The sequence below is a fragment of the Onychostoma macrolepis genome, chromosome 03, assembly GCF_012432095.1.
Source record: "Onychostoma macrolepis isolate SWU-2019 chromosome 03, ASM1243209v1, whole genome shotgun sequence".
NCBI lineage: Eukaryota > Metazoa > Chordata > Actinopteri > Cypriniformes > Cyprinidae > Onychostoma > Onychostoma macrolepis.
Genome location: NC_081157.1, coordinates 36,334,359 through 36,356,238, shown reverse-complemented (window position 1 = coordinate 36,356,238; position 21,880 = coordinate 36,334,359). Strand labels below are relative to the sequence as shown.

Sequence of the window (21,880 nt, the reverse complement as noted above, 5' to 3'; positions counted from 1 at the left end):
TAAAAATGATTTTTTATTAGTATATCAATATTAGACACCACAATAAAGTGATGTCCAATTCGTAATGCAGCAGTAGTGTGAAAGTTAGCCCTCCTCAGCTGAAAACATAGTTCAGTGTTTCCTGACAGTATGAGTTTTTAGTAAATGTACAGTCACATTAGCCAAATTGCAGCTACATTTTGCATGCAAAACTATCTATTTTCAATAGTGTGGAGATGTATGAAGGTCACAGAAGTCACTTTCAAACCAAGCAGCTTCCTGTTTGTCAGTGCTGTGAATTCATGTTGCAAACTTGAACATGAGCACAATCTGCATGGGAAACTCCATATCACACAAATTCCTAATGAAACTATTGGAATTCACCAAAATTTCATCGATCAGTGGTAAATAAGACTGCACCTTAAGACAATATGTCAGACGTTTACATAATGAGTTCAGTAAGATATTGTTTTTTGTTGATTAAAATTTACTATTAATATGTTTTCTACAAGTTAATTAACAGTCAACAAGCATTTCAAAGCATTTTAACCTGGGTCCATAGAGATGGTTTAGTTAGCTACTGTGCAAAACCTTGCGTATACACAGTGAAAGAGAGAAAATGTGGGGTAAAATGTTCATATAGCACCGCTGACAAAATCCATCATTCCTTTAAAACCCTCACAAAGACCTTTATGTTATAGTTTCCATCTGCCTTACATTAACACTGACCATTTAGATTCAAAAACTTTCAATCCTGCTCTTCTTCATCTAGTACATAAAGACTACAATACATTTCAGAATGTATTCTCTACAGTTTGTGCTTGACAAATACTATATTCCCCGTGCACCCGCTCTGACCACTAGCTACATCTTGTTCTACTTTCTACTTTCATCTGTTCAACCATGACTTTTTATGGCACAATCGGCGATAAACTAGTCTAATATCATGCAAAGACACTTTGCCACATATAAAGACAGATAAAGAGAGAATCCCAGGGAGAAAAAGAGATCAAAATGCAGTTGCTTATTGCTAATAGTGGCTAATATAACTGAATATAGTTCCCAGGAACTATATAGACTAGGAGAGAATAAGCAGGGATAGTTGGCAAGAAATCACATATTTGATCACAGCATCCCGAAGCTTTAGTGATGAACTCTTCAGTTGCATCCAATCCAGTGTCTGAGACTGATTACGGCAGATCCTTCCTCTCCGTGGTGGACTCCTTAATGATCTTTGAAAGAGAGATTGCACAGGTTAGTTTTAGTTGAAACAGAAAACAGTGAACAAATAAAAAAAGATAAATATACAAATCTGTAATGCAGAGATGCCCAAGGCTATAGTTGGCTGATTTAAGTATAAATCAGTTAATGACCTTTCATTTGGCCCGCCATGCCATAGACGTTGGGGAAAGCATATCTTAATTTCTAATTCATCCTTTTTTTTTTTTGCATTGCATTGCATCTAGAGAATCTAAATGAAATTGGCTGAAAAAAATGGTAACACTTTACAAAATTTGTTAGTATTAGTTAACTGCAGTAGTTAAAGGGACAGTTTTGCACCCATAAATGAAAATTATATCATGAATTTCTCACCCTGATGTCGTTCGAAACCCATAAGACCTTTGTTCATCTTTGGAACACAAATTAAGATATTTTAGAACTTTCATTTTTGGGTGAACTATCCCTTTAACATGAACTAAAAAAAGTACTTCTAGATCATGTATTAATCTTAGTTAATGTTAATTTAAACATATAAATATAATATTATAAAACGGATAGTTCCGGTCCTCGATTCTGATTGGTTGAGCCAAGTTCGAAGTTGATGTAAATTACAGTATAAACATACACCTTTGTTTACGTTTGTGTGTTGCTCGGCAACCACTTTATTGGAACCACAACCGTTTCTGAGGAACTACATTGTTTGGTGGAAGAATACTGTTTTTATTAATATCATTACACTTATTTGCTCTGTTTTATTTTGTGAAACCTTACTACATATATGGAATGACCGTTTTATAAAAGCAATAAGCTTCATGAAGCCGTGGTTTACAATGAATTTATAACAACTATAACAGTTAACATTTTGGACACTTCTGCCTTAATGCCATATATGAAAGAATGAATCAGTTAATAAAATGAATGAAAGAATTGTTCATTTAATTCTTTTGTGAGATTATTGGAAAAGAAAATGTCATCAGCTGGTGATGAAGTAGATGTGTATTCATGTAAACTGGGTGTCAAAAACTTTTTTGAATATTTAAAGATTGATGAAGAGCGCCTCCTAGTGTTTACCTCTCCATCACGAGTCTCCACGGTTCGCACAACTATGCTCCTCTTCATATGCGCCTCAGGAGTCAGCTTAGTGTCCAAGCTGGTGTCTACCAAAACACACACACACAAATGTTATACAGAGACATTTAATTCAAGCAGAAATCAACAACTGGGTGATGAATCACCTCTAAACTGTAAGTTGGTGAAGTTCTGCACCGGAACAGTGATTCTAGAAGAGGTGGAAGATATTCATTTAATCATATTTGAATTTATTTCCTCAAATTATTGTGGCTGATGCCATTTCTCTCCTCTCATCACCTGCTTTCCTCTCCTTCGAGCAGCTTCCTGTAGGTGGCAATTTCAATATCCAGAGCCAGCTTACATTGAGCAGATCCTGGTACTCCTGCAGGTGTCTGGCCATCTCCTCCTTCAGCATCTGGATCTCATCCTCCAGACGGGCCACAGTGTCCTGGTAACCGGCCGTCTCTATGGAGAAACGCTCCTCCATCTCTCGCAGCTGACGCTCCAGGGACTCGTTCTTAAAGACAGAGTGAGAAGTTTGAAATGGTTTTGAGAGGATGACGACTTTGCTGTCAAGTACTGCGCTCTACAGTCATGGCTGAATTTGTCGTTATTGTTGTTCTGAATAAGTCTGGTGAATACTTACAGATCCACGAAGAGATTCCAGGTCACAGGTCAGGCCCTGAATCTGTCGACGATAGTCGTTGGCCTCCTGCTTAGCTTGTCTCAGAGCCTCTGCGTTACGGTTGGCTGCATCAGTCAGATCAACAAACTAATGAAATAAATCATAAATACTATTATTTATTCATTTATTATTAAAAAAGGTGTAGAAACATTATATTATATTATATTACAAATAAAATTTTGCACATAAAATCTTCTAATAGAGAAAATCCACTAAAGAGAATGCATGTGTGTTCATGTAACCTTTGAGCGATACCACTCCTCGGTCTCCTGCATATTGGAGGTGGCCATGGCCTCAAACTGAGCTCTGATCTCCTTCAGGGCAGTGGTTAAGTCTGGCTTAGACACATCCAGATCCACATGAACCTGTTGGGCCATCAGCTGCTCCTGCAGCTCCCTCATTTCCTACACCGAGCAAGGAAGAAGGGTGAAGGAGGGAGAGAAGTTTACAGGTGAATATAATGGAGTCTGATCTAATCTGATCTTTAGGACTTACGTTTTAATCTGTTTGTGCACAGTTGCATAAACTTTGCCGCCATGTTAAGACTGCGTCTTAAGAAATAGTTTGAGCAACTAGCAGTTGCCAAGGGGTAGTCAGTCATACTTTTCTAATACAAATAAGACCAATCTACCTTAACTGAATTTACAAAGTTGTGACCAGTCTTGAAGAAAACTAATTAGATGACTAACGTTTCTAAGAATTTTATATTTCTAAATGAACAGATTTAAGACAGATATGCCAGTTGGAGTAAAATGAAAGGAGACGGGGCTGAAGTGGCGGTATAATGTGGAGAGAGTGGGAGAGATAACACACCTCCTCGTGGACCTTCTTCAGGAAATTGATCTCATCCTGGAGAGCATCAATCTTCCTCTCCAGCTGTACGCGGTTCAGAGCTGCTTCATCCACATCCTGGAATCAAAGTGAAATTCATGACAGCAATATGATAACTTATTCATGAGACGGGAATGGAGTGCTCCTTACTTTACTAAAGGTGTTGAGGTTGTTTTCTGCGTCTTGCCGTAGGGCAGTTTCATCTTGAAGTCTGGAGGACAGATAAGAAAACATATCTAAAAAAAGGATTCTACCCTAATTTCTACACCCAATAGTTGTCCACATATTCAAGATTTGCAGAACCCAAAGAACTATTTCCCCTCTTGAAAATGTATATAGGAAGTTATTATATTTATTTTTATTTATTTATTAAAAATTTTTTTTTGAAGCAATCATTTGAGAGAAAAAAAAAACACCTTCCCAGCAAATTAGGAGGCCTAGGAGGACGGTCATAAAGACAGTCACTTGTCGGGGATGTATAAAAAGAATTTTAAAAGAGTATATTCTATAAAATTCTATAATTGTTTATATATATCTTCATATATAAATATATATATATATATATATATACACACATCATCACATACATACATATATATATATATATAACACTTCTTTCTGGTCCTCCTCTCTGGCTGAGAGGAGTGCGATATTCTATTCTAGTGATATCGGAACTCCAACCGCTTCACTGTTTGTATTACTTTTTGATAGAAATTAATATTTTTAAAATTGATCAAAAGTGACGGTAAAGACTTTTACATTGTTACAAATAAAATTATGTTGTAAATAAATGCAGTTCTTTTGAACTTTCTTTTCATCAAAGAGTCCTGAAAAACATTTGATCACTGTTTCCACAAGAATATTAAGCAGCATAGCTGTTTTCAACATTGCAGGGCTCGCAAAATTTCAAAATCCCTGGTAGCCCTTCGGGCAGGTACTCTTCGGATTTTGGTAGCCCGAAAATTAATTTAACTAGCCCGAATTAAAAAAAATATCTTTTTTTTTTTTAAATATAGAAAATCAGATAGGAGTTTAAATGTCAATCAAAAATATTTTCAATACACAAATATCAACAAATATGAAGGAAGGAATCTCATTTCACTATTTACAGGGTATCTGCAGAATTTTTTTAAATAAATTTAAGGCAATTTATGACCCATTTTAAGAGCTGCACAAGTAAAAATGAACACAGAATGAGCGGGGTTGGACAATGTCTATGGTAACATACAGTTTTGAGCCATAAAATTACATGATTTACAGTTCAGATACAGGTTTTCACAAAAACAAAAATCTTATACAACAGCATTTCAGGCTATATTTTTATGTTATGTTAAATATGTATAAATATTACTGTCTTAATTGTTTAGATTTTTAGAAGGCACATTAACTTCTTTCTCATTTACAACTCTATGTGTTTGCTGTGTAAAAACATGAGTTGATATTTGCATTGATCTGAGCATAAACAGCAAGAAAGGCTTATTGGAAATGCAAATTCATTCTCTGCCACGAAGTGGCGCTTTGAAGTTTAATCCTGCCGTATCACGACTCTTGTCTTTCCGTCCCCAACTGTAAGACCTCTTGAAATTATAATTAAGACATTTCTTATACCATTTAACGTACTTAAAACTTTTTAAGGCCTTAATTTTGATACAACTCACTTTCAGAGTTTTTAAGGACTGTATTTAAGGAGCCCGCCAGGCAGGCAGTGATACATTTTGGTAGCCCGACTGGAAAACACAATAGCCCTGGGACGTCGGGCTAGCGATTTTGCGAGCCCTGCATTGATAAGAAATGTTTCTTAATCAGCATATTAGAATGATTTCTGAATCGAGTTGCAAAAAGATGTAAAACTGGTAAAATCCAGTAAATTTCGGAACCATTACAGTAATTAAACATTCCAGGAATTTTTGAAAAGTTTCTGAAAATTTACTAGAAATGTTCCACCCCTTTGCACCCCTATATGTCTGAAGAATCATGTGACACTGAAGACTGGAGTAATGATGCTGAAAATTCAGCTTTGTCATCACAGGAATAAATTGCATTTTAAAATGTATTAACATCTTACATTTTTAAACTGTAAGAGTATTTCAAAGTACTGTTTTTACTTTTAACGTTTTTTGATTAAATAAATGCAGCATAAGAGCCTATAGGTAGGACATTTAATATATACCGGTCATAACGTCAAAATATGTTCTGTGATCTGTGAATTTCATCTGCCCTCAAAGTGTATTCTAAAGAGTTACTTATGATAAATCAGTTTTGACAGTTGTAATGAAAGGCTCACAGTGGAGGTGTCCTATGATGGTGTGGTGAGACCTGCAGCAGGGGGCTGGACAGGATTCAACGGATCACTCGTGCATCATTAACTGCTCACAGACACACTGCAGCTACTGCTCTTTCCCACGGGGTGGAGTAGATGCACTGCCTTTCATACACACCCTTCTAACCTGAGCAGCTACATCCATATCAACAATTCCAAACAAATAGTGTCTAGTTTGAGCATGCAAATAAAGGTAATGCATGTACATCAAAAATAATCACTTTGAATTTGGATGCACAGCTTAGTCCTAATGCAACTTTAGGTTACCATAGTTTCTGATTTCAGTTTTATTTCATATAAATGTTACTAATGTTTCAACAGATATTAAATAGAGAATTGCATTAAATAAAATAAAGTTTAGTGATTGAAAAAAAATATGCATTTTCCTGTCATAAGAGATTCTTATGAATGTTTTCGCTTTGTATCTTGAATCAGATTTGGTCTCTGAATGATCTGGTATGGGAAACACTGATTCCAGTGAGTGTAAAATGTAAAAAAGGTTAAAAATGTGGTTCTTCTCTAACAACAGGACATCTGAACTGGGAGTGTTCAGTCTTTGTGGAAGCTGTACCGGGGTATTGTGCCCCTCCCTGCCCCCATACCACTCAGCGAATGAAAAGAGAGGCAGCGTGGGATCGAATGAGAGTAAGAAATGGGGAGCCTCTCATTGAAAACAGAGTTGGGGTGCTATAAATTCACATAGTAACACTGAAGTTGTGGCAATAGTGCTGATGTGGAAAAATGCCATTCTTAAGAGATTCTTTACCCATATGAAAGCTCTTCTTAAGGGCAGGATGGCATTTCTTGCATATGGCTATTGACCTTTTTTGTGACATTGTTCTCCTGTTGCTCTTGGCGTTCTTGTTGATGTGTCCTGGAATGTGTGATACCTCCACTCCAGCTAGGCACATCTACTCATACACAAGTACACCCTTTTTAGGCTGTATTTTACTTTGACACATTGGTTATAATGATTCTAACTTTGTGTTGCCAGTTGTTTTCATCACGACACCTACAAATCAGGGTAGTTTTTGTTTCTCACTGGGTTCCTTTTCATTTTTGAAAGTGAACTGATAAATGATCTCACTTGAATGCAGTGCAAGTCACTTTAAATAAGCGTGTCTGCCAATTGTATAAATGTAAATGTAATGTCAACAGAAGTTACTCTAAAGATCAAAGTTCATACAGTTTTGAATTTAAAAAAAAGTATCTCTTTGATTGTAAATTAAATCACACAGCCTTGCTCTGCATAATCTTCTTGTGCAGACTAAAATAAAAACAATATAAAATAATTTTATTTTTGCAAAAGTATATGCATTTGTATCATGTTTATATTTTAATTTATATCATGTTTAATTTGTATCATGTTTATATTTTAATTTTTAATTTAATTTAATTGTAAAATAGATGTATATATTTGTCTTATATTTTGTCTTAATATTGATCTTAATATTAATGTCTTAATTTTTGTTTTAATATTCAAATACATTCAAAACATTTTGTGAAAAATATAAATCTATAATCTTTAATTTGACAATTTTTATATTTGGTTAAATACATTTATATATTATACAATACACTATATAACCCTTGAAGTACCCTAGTCTGAAACACGTTTTAGAAAAACAAGGTGCAAGATACAATAATATTATATTATTATTTTGTGTTTTATTTATTATCTTTTTTTTTTTTGGAAAATTCCATTCAATATCCACCTGGCTCAAAACTCTGGGAGGGCACTTTAAACGGGCACAACAGATCTGTCCTTACCTCTGTTTAAGAGTGGCCAGGTCTGAGGCCAGGTTGTCTCTTTCAATCTCCAGTCTGGCTTTACCAGCGTTGAGACCATCCACCTGCCTGCGGAGCTCTCTCAGCTCCTCCTGGTAGATGTCCCCCAGACGGCTGGGCTCCTTCCCTCTCAGCTGGTTCAGTTCCGCCACCAGAATCTTGTTCTGTTGCTCCAGGAAGCGCACTTTCTCGATGTAGCTGGCGAAGCGGTCGTTCAGCCCCATCATCTCCACTTTCTCATTGGTGCGTGTCTCCCGGTACTGGGCCTTCAGCAGGGAGTCCGCAGAGAAGTCCAGCCGCTCTCCGCCCAGGGACAGGCGCGAGGTGGACATTGTGATGGGGCTGGAGGTCAGGTGGCGTGGGCTGCTGTGGAGGGACAGGCGGCCCGTGCTTAGGCGGCTGGTGACCCCCATGGACGGGGAGCCGCCTGAAGTCCCGAAACGCTTTCGGTAGGACGAGAAAGTTCGCTGGGGCTCCATGCCAGAGGAAAATGAGATCGAGTGTGGGTGAACTTTGGGTTTTTATAGAGAAGGCGGGGGAGAGAGAGGGGGTCCAATGGGGAGGCCAAAGGCCAGGGGGTGTGTATGTGAGCCCGGAATTGTTTGTGCTTGTCCACCCAGTCTCCTGACTGCTTCTTTTCACTCTATTCTGTCTGTGTCTCTGGTGTGGGGTGCACACAGTCGGTCAGAGAAAATCATATTCATGCCACTGCTGGAACACATACACACAGAGACAGACTGTAATGGCGCTGATATCTGACTGTTCTTTCTCACCCCATAAAAAAGTGCTGCTTTGTACCTTTTAAGTTAATTTGGAGTTCCTCTGCTACTTGGTCAGAGTTTTTCCTGTCGTTCCAAGAGGGCTTTTAATGATGTCACGGAACACTGGGGTGATTACGTAACTCTTTGTTATAAAAGGAGTCTGCCGCTCTCTTTTGTGCTGATCTGGGAACACCACACATGCTTTTCAGCACCACTGATTCATATCTGTTTACCAGAAAAATCAAGTAACCAGAAGATTTGACTCATTTAACTTTATACAACTCCCACTGGTTAGCTACTAAAGGAATAGTTCGCTCAAAATGAAACTTAAGTCATCATATACTCACCTTCATGTCACACAAAAGAAGACAGTTTGAAAAATGCCTGAGCTGCTCTCGGTCATAAAATGTAAATGGAAGCTCAAAAAAAGAAAAAAAAAAGCACTCAAAGTCAGTGTTGTTAAATAAAACTATTAAAAATCATTCTTGTAAATTGAAATAAGCATTTTTCAGCATGACAATGATCCTAAACACACCGCCCGGGCAACGAAGGAGTGGCTTCGTAAGAAGCATTTCAAGGTCCTGGAGTGGCCTAGCCAGTCTCCAGATCTCAACCCCATCGAAAATCTTTGGAGGGAGTTGAAAGTCCGTTTTGCCCAGCGACAGCCCCAAAACATTACTGCTCTAGAGGAGATCTGCATGGAGGAATGGGCCAAAATACCAGCAACAGTGTGTGAAGACTTACAGAAAACGTTTGACCTCTGTCATTGCCAACAAAGGGTATATAACAAAGTATTGAGATGAAATTTTGTTATTGACCAAATACTTATTTTCCACCATAATTTGCAAATAAATTCTTTAAAAATCCTACATTGTGATTTTTCTGGATTTTTTTTCTCATTTTGTCTCTCATAGTTGAGGTATACCTATGATGAAAATTACAGGCCTCTCTCATCTTTTTATTTGGGAGAACTTGCACAATTGATGGCTGACTAAATACTTTTTTGCCCCACTGTAATTTGGTTATGGCGGAAAGTAAAATGGTCACCATGGCAACCACAAGGTGTTTTTCTGATGGCTCCATTTCTGAAAATGTTCAGGGCCCTTCATGCTTTTATGAAAAAGTGCACATATCACCTGGACTAATATATTTTGTTAAGTATGTATGTCTATTTCTATTTACAATATATAAGTTTAATTTAAATTACTTGAATGTGTTACGATGAGTTTGCACTGAACAGTTCAGCTGCATTTTCCAAATTCTGGTGCAGATGAGAGAGAGTAGAGTAACCGTGACAACTGCATTTCAAATGATTAATAAATACTATAATTATACATAAATAATACTAAACACTGGTCAAAGCATCATGAAAGTAGGCAATATGCCTCATCTGCTGTAGCCTATTCCAAGTCGTCATACAATGACTTTGAAACTCAGAAATCTGACTCAATATTTAGGCCTACTGAAAATCTTGCCTTGAAAAGCTTACTTGACAGATGTGTATGGGAGTGTAGCGCAGACATTTTACTAATAAATTTATAAGATGAGTATAAATATATAAGATTTATACTATACATTTCTGAAGTGCAAAAGATAAAGGACAGATTGTTTTGATAAATGGTTTGGCTCATGCCCCATCAGCAGTCTACAAAGTAGTAGAGGTAAGTGTATCAAGGCCAGAGAGACATTGGGGCACTAGACTCACAGCCAGACAGAAAACAACACACCCACCAATCAGATTTGTAGGAGATGAGCTCATTAGCAGCCAGCACTGATGACCAGCAGACTGCAGGATTGTTATGGATGGACGGTCAGATCCAGTGGGAATGCAGGCTATGAAGGATGGTTGATTAGGAAAAGTGGGGAAGATATTAGAAGTTAGTTATGGGGCATAAATTCAACATAGAGAAGAATGGGGTAAGATGTGTCAGTGGTTCAACTGTGCCACCCATTCATTTATGGAATTGTTAACAACTTTTGCCAAGTGAACATATATTTAGAAAGCATTATAGGCTATTATTATATAGCATTATATGTGAGGAAGTATGCTGTTTTATGTATACTACATTACAAAAGTCAGTATCAGTACAATTATTTTTATTTTTGAAAGTCTATATACTCACTCGAACGCTAAGGCTACATTAATTTGATTTAAAGTACAGTAAATGGTAATATTGTGTCCTATTATTACAATTTAAATAACTGTCATATAAAAACAGATATAGTTTGAAATGTAATTTATTCCTGTGATGACAAAGCTGAATTTTCAGCAGCCATTACTCCAGTCTTCAGTGTCACATGATCCTTCGATCACTCTTTAGATCGGTAACCAATTCTCACTCTAAACTATAACCACAGCTTTTGACTCGGTAAACACCTGCTTTGCTGCTTATTAATAGTTAGTAAGGTAGTTATTAAGTTTAGGTATGGGGTAGGATTAAAGGGTTTTGAACATGGACATGCAGAATAAGGCAGTAATATGTGCTTTATAAGTACTAATAAACAGCCAGTATGCTAGTAATATGCATGCTAATAATAAGCAACTAGTTAATAGTGAGAATTGGTCCTTAAAACAAAGTGTTACCAAAATAACATTATATAATATAAATATTTAATATACATACATGTAAATATATAAAATATTTATATAAAACCACTGCAATTTCCCTGCAACATTAAGAGCTGGAATGTAGAAATGTGACATATTTCTTTTTTCCTCATTCTTGAGTTCTATAGCAAGCCAAACATGTCTACTCTCAACATTTCTGAACATGTGAAATCAAAAGCATGTTATATATATTTATGACCTGTTGCAAATCTGCTGGCAGTTAAGGTTGATAAGAACATTGTAATTTTAATATTGAATCTTCTGAACATCAAATAATGTACACATACAAAAGTTTTAATGAACTTAGATAAAAGGCTTTTCAGTTCAAATGTATTTTAGTAAATTGTAGAAGTACAATATATACCTGTATGCAAATATCATTGATGTTGGAATGGAAATATTTTCTGCTGAACCTACAGCTGAAATTCCAAACATCTTGTTTAAATGTCATGTTTGTCTGCAGGGCTTGAGACTCATTCACAGCATAATTTTGCCTCAGGAAAATACTGTATATACAGTATGTGGCACATAGCTACCTCATAACGTCTATTTTAATTTTCAGAACAAAAAACACCCCAGGACATTTTCACGCGTCTCTCTATCGCTGCGGAAATAAAATGCTGCATATAGCAGCTATTTAATTGTTTTATAGGACTGTTTTTCAAGGGTGTTTCTCATTTATTTAACTTTTTTTTCTTTCTTTCAGATTTTGTTTAAATTTACTTACTTAAAACACTTATTATTTAATGTAATTTCTAGCCAATAACAATATTTAGCCCAAAGGTATTTAATTATCCCAACCTGCACTGCAACATTGCCATCATGCCATTTTCTCACCATAACATCTTTCACTTTAGCAAGCAGACTATATAACTGAAGACACTCTTGCAGTTTTCCAGACACTGACTAACACCCTTTGTATTGCTTCAAAAGGAGTTTGCTAAAGCTGAAACCATGAAGGCTCTGGTCTGCGCTCTTGTCCTGATGCTTGTGTGCAGCACTACTGGTGAGTTAACATCTCTAACTGCTGAATATCAGACCTGCCTGAGATTTATACTACTGATGATTGGATTGGAATTCAGTACTATGAGGAGAGAAGTAGGGATGGAAATGTTGTGTTAACTGTGCTAAACTCAATTGTACCGAAAAAGTTAGAAAACATGTATGTGTCACAGTAGCTCATGATTTGTTTGTCAATCTCTGTGCAGTGCACTCCCTCCAGTGCTTCACCTGTGTGGGCGATGACTGCAAGGTCAGAACCGAATGCCCCCCATCTGCCAACTTCTGCAGGACCGAGGCCACCGGTACGTGCTGAGACATGTCCTCATCCTGCTGCTATTAGGCAAAACTACAGCTCTGAGCCTCTGTAACATAAGTGAGGCTTGCTTAGATGCAGATACAGAGGCAGATTTATTCTAGCTTAAAAAATGGCAGGCCACATACATACACTGTTAAAATATCAAGTAACCTAAATTGTTAAATATTATAAATATTGTTACATATATTGAATAGTGTTTAATATGGCTGAGTCACCTTGGCAACATTAGATTATGGTGTATTTTAGTTGTTTACAAAAACTTACTCTGGCAATACTCTTAGGTACTAAATAAGCTGACAGCTTTTGTACCTTTTTTGTGTGTGTACATATAATTATATACATATATAAATGATGTATTTAAAATACGAATGTGTTTTTCCAGCACATTCTTTGTCCCGCACATGTGAGGAGTCCTGCACACCTGCGGAGAACATCCACTGCTGCAATCACGACTTGTGCGGCTGAACATCTCTCGGTCCAGTCAACAAAAAGCCTGGATATGCATGAAGAATCATTTGCAAGTTATTGATTAGCAAATTTAAAATGTAAACACTAATCAGTCTATAGAGAAAATGTAATAAGCATGAGCACTTAAAAACTCAATAAAAATATTAAAATATATATTTGTCTGCATGAATGATATGCTCTTAATGTGTTGCTTATTTTGTACTGCTGAGACAGTTAAATGTATTGCTTCAGGTGTATGAAACAAAAATTCAGTAATAAAAAAAAACAGTCACACTTTAGTTTGGGCATCAATTCTCACTATTAACTAAAAATTAACTATGACTTTTGCCTCAGTAAACTCCTGATTAATAGTTACACTCTTAAAAATAAAGGTTATTGGCATCAATGGTTCTATGAAGACCCTTGAACATCATGGAACTTTTCAAATGCAGAAAAGGTTCTTTAGATATTTAAAATGTTCTTCAAAATGGTTCTTTTAAGAACTGTTCACTGAAAGGTTCTTTTGGGAACCAAAAATGGTTCTTCTATGACATCACTGCAAAAACACCCTTTTGGAGTCGTTATTTTTAAGAGTGTAGTACACTGTAAAAAGTGAAAGTTGACTTAACTTAAAAAAATTGAGGAAACCCGTTGCCTTAAAATTATTAAGTACATAATAATAAAAAAAAAAAAGTTAAGTGAACTTGACAATTCAAATAACTCATTTTTTTAATTATCAAATTTTAAGGCAACGGGTTTCCTCAATTTTTTTAAGTTAAGTCAGCTTATCACTTTTTACAGTGTATATAGTTAAGTTTAGGTATAATGTAGGTTTAAGGGATCTAAAATTTGATCACGCGGTATTAATATGTGCTTTATAAGTATTAATAAACAGCCAATATGCCAGTAATATGAATGCTAATAAGCAACTAGTTCATTGTGAGAATTGGTCCCTTAACTAAAGTGTTACAAAAAATACATACCAGAAATATTCCAACTTTCTGATAATAAATAACTGTGAACAAATAGGCATCAGATAAAACTCATGTAAATTCTCACTTAAATGATCAAGTAGGGTGGTTGGACTTGACAGGGCAACTAGAATACAAATGACTCTTTTATCGCACTGTTTCTGAAAGAGTGCTTCCACTGTAAGCCAGCTGTAATTTATGCTGTTTGGTGTGTTTAGTGTCAGGACTAACATGGAGGGGCTGTCGTTACGATCTGCTAATAAATATCTGCAGGGGTGACTCTGGTTGCCTCAGCCTCGGTAACTGGGGGAATGTCTGTCTGAGACCAAACATTCAAGAGAGGTGAAAAGTTCAAAGAGAAAAGTCTGTTAGTGTACGAGAAGCTTTTCCATAGAGATGTCCAGTTGTTCTCTCTTCAAATCTGCCTCATTTTTTGAGTTAGTCAGTCTCTTCTGTTTATTGGCGCGCTTGGTTTCACTCCCTCTGGTTTGAGAGGCGTCGAACAGCTGATTCATGTCTCCAGTGTAATGAGGCAGGAGCGAACAGCAGAATCCTAATGCTGCTTCCACCGACTGATCATCAGCCAAAACAAAGCCACAACCAGACTCGGAGTCTGCACTAATCTGCCAAACTCCGTTTGTGAGCGTTTACGCTTGTTTATGTGTGTGCGTGTCGATTGTGAATCGCACTGTGTGTAATAGAATCTGAGGAATACAAATTTAAATGATGTGACAATCATGGCTAACACAACAACTAGCAAGTCCAGGACACAAGCTAATTTTGCCAAAAAATTCAGCCAGGTGCTCCGCTTAGAAGCTGACAAGAAACATTTGTCCTGCTTCAAACGCTGTTGTGCAAATGTTTTGTGCACAAGAGTTCACCAAAACTAAATTAAAGGGATAGTTCACCCAAAAATGAATCATTTACTCGCCCTCATGTTGTTTCAAACCTGTAAGAGTTTCTTTCTTATGTTGAACATAAGATATTTTAAAGAATGCTGGTATTCAAATCCATAGTATTTCTTTCCCTGCTATGGAAGTCATTGATTGGGGACAACTGTTTGGTTCTTCTTCAAAATATCTTTGTTTGTGTGTTTAACATCAGAAAGAAAATGATACAGGTTTGGAATGACATGAGGGTGAGTAAATGACAGAATTAAACATTTTTGGGTGAACTATTCCTTTAAAACCTTTTGCTAAACTAAATGACAATATTTTCATATAAAAAATGTGTTTGGAAAAAACTAAAGAAAACTACAATAATAAAATGAAAGACCAAAAAATAACTAAAACAAAATAAATAAATGATTAAAAATAAAACAACAAGCTTAATAAAGAGAGTTTGTTTTTGTATTGTATATGCTTACACATGAACATATTGGTAGATTTGAGATATCGAGGCCTGAAAAACAGTATAAATGTTATCAGTATTATGTATTAACTTTGGCAGCCCTAAACATTAACTACATATATTGGAAAACTAAACTTAAAGGGTTACTCCACCCCAAAATGAAAATTTTGTCATTAATCACTTACCCCCATGTCGTTCCAAACCCGTAAAAGCTTCGTTCGTCTTCGGAACACAAATTAAGATATTTTGGATAAAATCAGAGAACTCTCTGTCCCTCCCATAGACAGCAATGTGATTAACACGATCAACGTGAAACAAAAATAACTTTATTCAACAATTCATCTCCTCCGTGTCACCCTAGCGCCATTTTGGAGAGTAGCCACTGAACGCAAACAGCGTATGCTGTTCTGTGTCAGCTGCACAATGCGGATAGGCAGTTTTCATTCAAATCAAAGCGTAAACGACGTAAACAATGTATCTGTGTGGCGCAGCTGACACAGAACAGCATACACTGACGAATTGTTGAATATAGTCGTTATTTTTATTTTCTTTGCGTACAAAAAGTATTGTCGTAGCTTCGTAAAATTACGGTTTTACCGCTGATGTCACATGGATTATTTTACAGATCTCCTTACTACGTTTCTGGACGTTGATCGTGTTAATCACATTGCTGTCTATGGGAGGGTCAGAGAGCTCTCAGATTTTATTCAAAATATCTTAATTTGTGTTCTGAAGACAAACTAAGCTTTTACGGGTTTGGAACGACATGGGGGTAAGTGATTAATGACAAACTTTTCATTGTGGGGTGGAGTAACCCTTTAAACTAGGTAACACTAGCTACCATTTTATACAGTGACTACTGAATTCTATCAAAACTAAGCTACTGAAAGGACAAATTAAAAATTAAATTAAAAAAATAAACTTAAAAATGACAATTAACCTGCTAAATTATACATAGGATTAGAATACATTATAAATATTATGCATGTAATACCTATGGTATTTTGTAATAAAAAAAATGAATAAATAAAACGTTTTACTCATTGTTAATGCATGTTAATCTTAATGAAAAAAACTGTTGAAGAAATTCAAAGAACAAACCTGTCAGTCATTCTAATTAACACATTTGGTGTCTATGCCTGCAGCATTAGTGCACTACAAATACAAGTTTATCACATGAAGTCAAAAGAAATGCATTCCTTCTCGGACACAACTGGTCTAACAACATACAGAAGAAAAACACTTTTACTTTCTTGTGGAACACTGACAGCTGAATGCTTGCAGTAACTGCGGAAAAAAATGCAGTGAAGAAATAATGTACATCTTAGACTTCACATAAGTCACTTCTTTATTCCTGCCTGAACATAATGTTTCGCTTTGCACTATATTTCACTGAACAGAGAGAAGAGGGGGAGGAAGCGCTATAAATTCAGTCGCTCCTTTCCTTGATGCCACAATGGTGTGTATTCACAGAGAAAAGCAGTTAGTACTGTGACTGGCTTAGACTGACTCCAAACAGACAAAGACAGATGGTGAGAAACGCACTGTTAGCAAGAATCATGAACAAACACATATAACAGGTATTAGAGGACACTGAAAACTACACCATATATTCAAGATTAAAAACAAGCACACTTTACATTAAATATGTGGTTTTGTGCATATTGTTTTATTTGAAAATATTTGATACACTGGACTTTGCACTGCAAGTCTCATGTCAAGATACATAAACAATCATATATTGTGTATCTAACCTACTGGCTCGTATTCTTTTGCTTATCCCAGGGTTCTCAACTAGACATTTCTCTGACACATTTCTCAATCTTTGGTACAATACTGATTCTTAGCTGCCGAAACAAAAACTAGCAGCTATTTGAGAACATATTTGAGCCATTCAACTGTTTTTGAGGAGGCCAAAATACTTTCAAAATAATATAAAAGGAGGACAAGTGGTCCTGCGGTCAGTGTTGGTGTGCCCGTATGACGGACACCTGTCACTCAAACCCTGAGCTAAACAAAGTCGTCAAGCTGAGTGGAAATTCACCCCTGGCATCCACCTACACTTTCACTTGAGCAATACCCCATGATACATTTCCAAAGAAAGCATAGTGCCTTTTCACACACTTTTCTTAGTTCCACATAAACATGCCTAGTCTTCCTACACTTCCTGCATTCTGAATAATTCCGAATTATCCAAGCATTCAGAAGTTTGGGGTCAGTAAGATTTTTTTAAATGTTTAAGAAAAAAAAATAAAGAAAAAAAGACAAAAGGCTACATTTGATCAAAAATACACCAAAAACAGTAATGTTATGTAAATTTATTTCCACCTAAAAATAACTTGAAAAAAAAAAAAAATGAATTACTATAATGGCAAAACTTAATTTACTTCAAGTTTTAGTGTCACATGATCGTTCTGAAAGCATTATTTTATATGCTGATTTGCTTGTATGTTCAAAAAACATTCATGTTGAAAACATTTGTGTTGCTTAACATTTTTGTGGAAACCTTGATACAAGATTCTTTGATGGCTGGAAAGTCAATTAAAAAAAAAGAAAAAGATAAAGTAGAATTTTTTTGTAACATAAATAATCTTTACTGTCACTTTTGATCAATTTAATGCATCCTTGCTAAATAAACATGTTATTTCTTTCACAAAAATATTACTGACCCCAAACTGTGAAAGGTAGTGTACATCAACCTTAATACCATTTTCATTTTCTTAACATAAAAACAAAATCTTTCTTTTCCACCTCTTATTTTTCCTTTCCAACACTGCAACTCTGAATACATAAAGGCAAATATCTGTGCAAGTCCTTCCTAAGTGGCAGCAAATGTGAATATCTGTGTGTACATGCATTTCTGAGAATGATTCAAGGCACTAGTCACTTCCTGTGACAACCTGTCTGCATGAGATTCTCCACGATATCCTCGGGTGAAAAAGCAGACAGAAACAGACACACAATAAAACACTTAAAAACACGAGTACAGAAGACTTGTGACTTGCGGCATAAATCGCCAGAGCTCGATTTCCAGCCAGTAATAAACACATGTAAAATCATGTTGTAGTCTCTGCAAAACCAGCTGCTGTTACAATTCTTGTTTCTAACTCATCTTCTGTTCCTAAAAGCATAACTCGGTTCAGAGTCACTATATAAAAATAGATTTATACACATACATATATATACTCGTATATAAAAATGGCTGACCATTGGGACATAAATAAAAAAAGTGAAAAAAGCTTCACATTCTGTGTAACAAATGAACAATTTGGTATATTCAACATTCATATTCAAAAGTGCATCTGATCCAAATGAGTCCAATATACTGCCATAAGACACTTAAGGCACAACACTTTCTAAATACATTTTCTTTGGCAGGGCTGGAGAGAAAGCTAATATACAACCTAATGTGCTCTCAATATCTCACCAGACACAAAATAACCGATTCCCAATTGAACATCTCATCATCACTATAGGAATACTATAGATTAGCTGCATCTTAAGTACTGCACTACTGCTCTCTACAGGACACTATAAGGCACTACTGCGGTACAAAACTACGTATTACACTTCAACCACTATAACCTCATGCCCTGACCCTCGGCACCTGACCTCAGTCAAAAAACGAGAAGAAGCTGCTTTCTGTAACAGACTAAAACAGTTCTTACAAACAACAAATCAAGGAAGTGCAATTCTACGAAGATTAATCAATATCGACGATTAATCACGAATGCAAACCATTCGAGACTGACGTGCATGTGACCCTCATTCATCCAAGGCAGGAACAAACCGGCACACAATTATTACGTTTCCTTTAACACTAAGTGCCTGGAGTCATAGAGACAATGGGCGCACACGGGAATCCGTGTGGAAGGGGAAATGGCACATAAAAACACTGACTTCATAACTCTGCTGTGGACTGTATGAAACATTCAGTACTAGGAGACTTTCTTGATGTCTGAAAAACTTTAGAAGGCACATTTGGCAGTTGCTGTAAGAAACGGTCCGGTTTGAAGCAGCTCAGTGGCTCAAACGGTATCATGTTTGTTGCATCTGCTAATCCTGTGACACCCTCAATTGGTTTATTTCTGTGATAAAGAGCATGTGCATCACGAAAGTCATGTAGCGCCCCCTGCTGTCCCAAAGACATCACATTTCAAACCATTAGAGAAGAAACCAGTTTTGCGACCTAATCCAGCAACACCCTGGATTGGGTGCTGGCAGGTCACATGCTGCGGAAATGCAGATTTCCTTTGAAGCTGAGTTTATCACTCTTTAACAAGAGAAATGAGGGGTTTTAACCCGTGTAAGCACCTAGACGGACACCTCAGCACAAGATCTGGGAGAAGGGATGTCTGAGCAGCTCCTCTGCACTCGGCCGGTACTTGGCCTCCACGAAGATGCAGCGGAGGAAGTCCCGAGTGTGCTCGGAGATGTGAGAGGGCAGCTGGGGGTTGGTGGGCTGTGTGGCAATCTTAAATATGGCTGCCATGGCCTCGAATTCAGCCCACGGGGGCTTTTCTGTCAACATCTCCACCACAGTGCAGCCTAGACTCCTGTTCACACAACACAGTTTAAGAAAAAAGACCCGTTAGGTTACATGATATTGTTTATTTAATATTCTACATGTTACAGATTCCAAGTGTTTCAAAATTACATTTTGATTGTTTTTTGTTTAAATCGTTGTAATATTCTCATTATCTTTTGTAATTTTGCTTCAAGTAAATGTATTTTGTTTTATGGATGTTTATAGACATTTTTAATTGCAAAATAAAAGAAAATCCTGATTAAGAATGATGTTTTGTAGTGTTATATGCTAATAGATGATCTGGTGACCCGGAGAACATCAAACTTTCAAGCTCACTCGTATGAGCTAACTTGCAGCCAATCATAACACTTTCCTGGCCGAAAGATCTTTGATCAGTTTTGTTCTTGCTGTATGACTACAAGAAGATTTACAAGCTTTATTATGTGATCTAAAACTATTTGAATATGAAAACACACATTTCACTGTATGTTTTTGAATTTCCACTATTCAAATATGGCTACATTTTTATAGAATAAGTTTCCGAATGGTTTACCAAAGAAGCAAATTTAACTAATACACTTCTGTTCATTTTTAATTGCATTTTGAATAGCTAATTGTTAATTGGTAATTTGGTAACACGTTACTTAAAGCCTTTAAGTATAATGCATTATAAAAGTACGCATTTTAAATCTGGTTATAATTATTTATGACAAGATATAATGTATTAAAACACACACTATGAATAATTATAGTGCATTATATCCTTTAATAACACTTTATAATGCATTATACATAAATGCTTTAAGTAAAGTGTTACCAAAACTTTTCCCAGCTTACTCTTGTGAGCTGACTTTCAGCCAGTCATAATGCTTTCCTGACCTGACAGGAGACTGTCCAATCAGTTTATGTGGGGGAATCCCTGAGCGGCAACTAAGCCACTCCCACCGACTAAGAATCTGAGCACTTCTTAAGGACATAAAAATAACCAAATTCTTTTTCTCCTACTTCAACATCTGTTTATAAATCATTCTTTGTTAAAAATAGGTACTTAATATTAAGAGGATGTTGCTTTTTTTAGACAACATTGACCACAACCATGTCTGCTTAAAAAAAAAAAAAGAGTTTACAGTAAAATGTGACTCTTAGACTGGACCTTAATGGTGAAAAATTACTGAGAGCATCGTACCATTCCACAAATCCCAGCTGCTTTCTTCACTCTAGTAAAATGAGATTTTGAAAATATTTTAAAAGGTTTTTAGGTTTCCCTGATGGATGAAGATGGAAAATGCTGTTCCAAAGCATTTTTTCCTTAAAACGTAAAATTCCACCTCATAAAAATGTGTGCACTTCTTGTGTGATGTGTTTTTTTTTTTATTCATAAACAAAAAAAAAAATAGTTCTCACCAAACATCTGCCTTCCGGCCGTAGCCCTCTCCGCTGATGACCTCTGGGCTCATCCAGTACGGCGTTCCAGTAACAGAACGGACCCCAGTGCTGGACATGCAGATGGTCTGAAGCCGCTTACTGGCACCAAAATCTCCCAGCTTCACATTGCCGGCCGAATCTCGCAGGATGTTGGCACCTGAACGCACCGGAGGAAGTGACCAGGGAGAGCTGTTAGCATGCAATGGACCGAAAGATCTTTGATCTAGTTTTCCTCTTGTTACATGACTAAAAGAAGATTTACAAGCTATAACAGTTGATCCAAAATTATTAAAACATGAAAACGTTTTACTCAAATAGCCACTACAAATATAATACACTTTTGTTTATTTTAATTGCATTTCAAACAGCTGACAAAAACACACACAGTATTTGACTATGTGAGGTCTAATGCCAGACGGTACCTTTGATGTCCCTGTGGACGATCATGTTGCTGTGCAAGTAGGACATGCCCTCCAGAATTTGTCTGGTATACTTGCGTGTCACATTCTCTGTCAAAGCCCCATAAGCCTTCAGCTGGTCTTTGACTGAACCCTGAGGGTCAAAGGCCACAGCACCA

The 21,880-nt window shown here is 36.5% G+C and overlaps 2 protein-coding genes across 4 annotated transcripts in view; both read right to left on the bottom strand.

Annotated features, from left to right (window-relative positions):
• Window positions 1-8,413, bottom strand: gfap (glial fibrillary acidic protein). Its single transcript, XM_058768865.1, is given in 10 exon segments — window positions 1-1,211; window positions 2,272-2,357; window positions 2,436-2,479; window positions 2,569-2,632; window positions 2,635-2,788; window positions 2,918-3,043; window positions 3,199-3,360; window positions 3,770-3,865; window positions 3,938-3,998; window positions 7,878-8,413. Coding segments are annotated over 10 exon segments (1,332 nt in total). The 5' UTR covers window positions 8,375-8,413; the 3' UTR covers window positions 1-1,169.
• Window positions 8,414-16,998: 8,585 nt separating this feature from the next.
• The window catches only part of map3k3 (mitogen-activated protein kinase kinase kinase 3), a 27,086-nt gene continuing 22,204 nt past the window's right edge, over window positions 16,999-21,880 (bottom strand). For all 3 annotated transcript variants that reach the window (XM_058770789.1, XM_058770786.1, XM_058770787.1), the window contains 3 exons: window positions 21,726-21,855; window positions 21,283-21,460; window positions 16,999-19,906 (listed from right to left, as the gene is read on the bottom strand). In XM_058770789.1, the coding sequence (XP_058626772.1) occupies window positions 19,678-19,906; window positions 21,283-21,460; window positions 21,726-21,855 (537 nt within the window). In that variant the 3' untranslated portion in view covers window positions 16,999-19,677. The remainder of the gene's footprint in view (window positions 19,907-21,282; window positions 21,461-21,725; window positions 21,856-21,880) is intronic.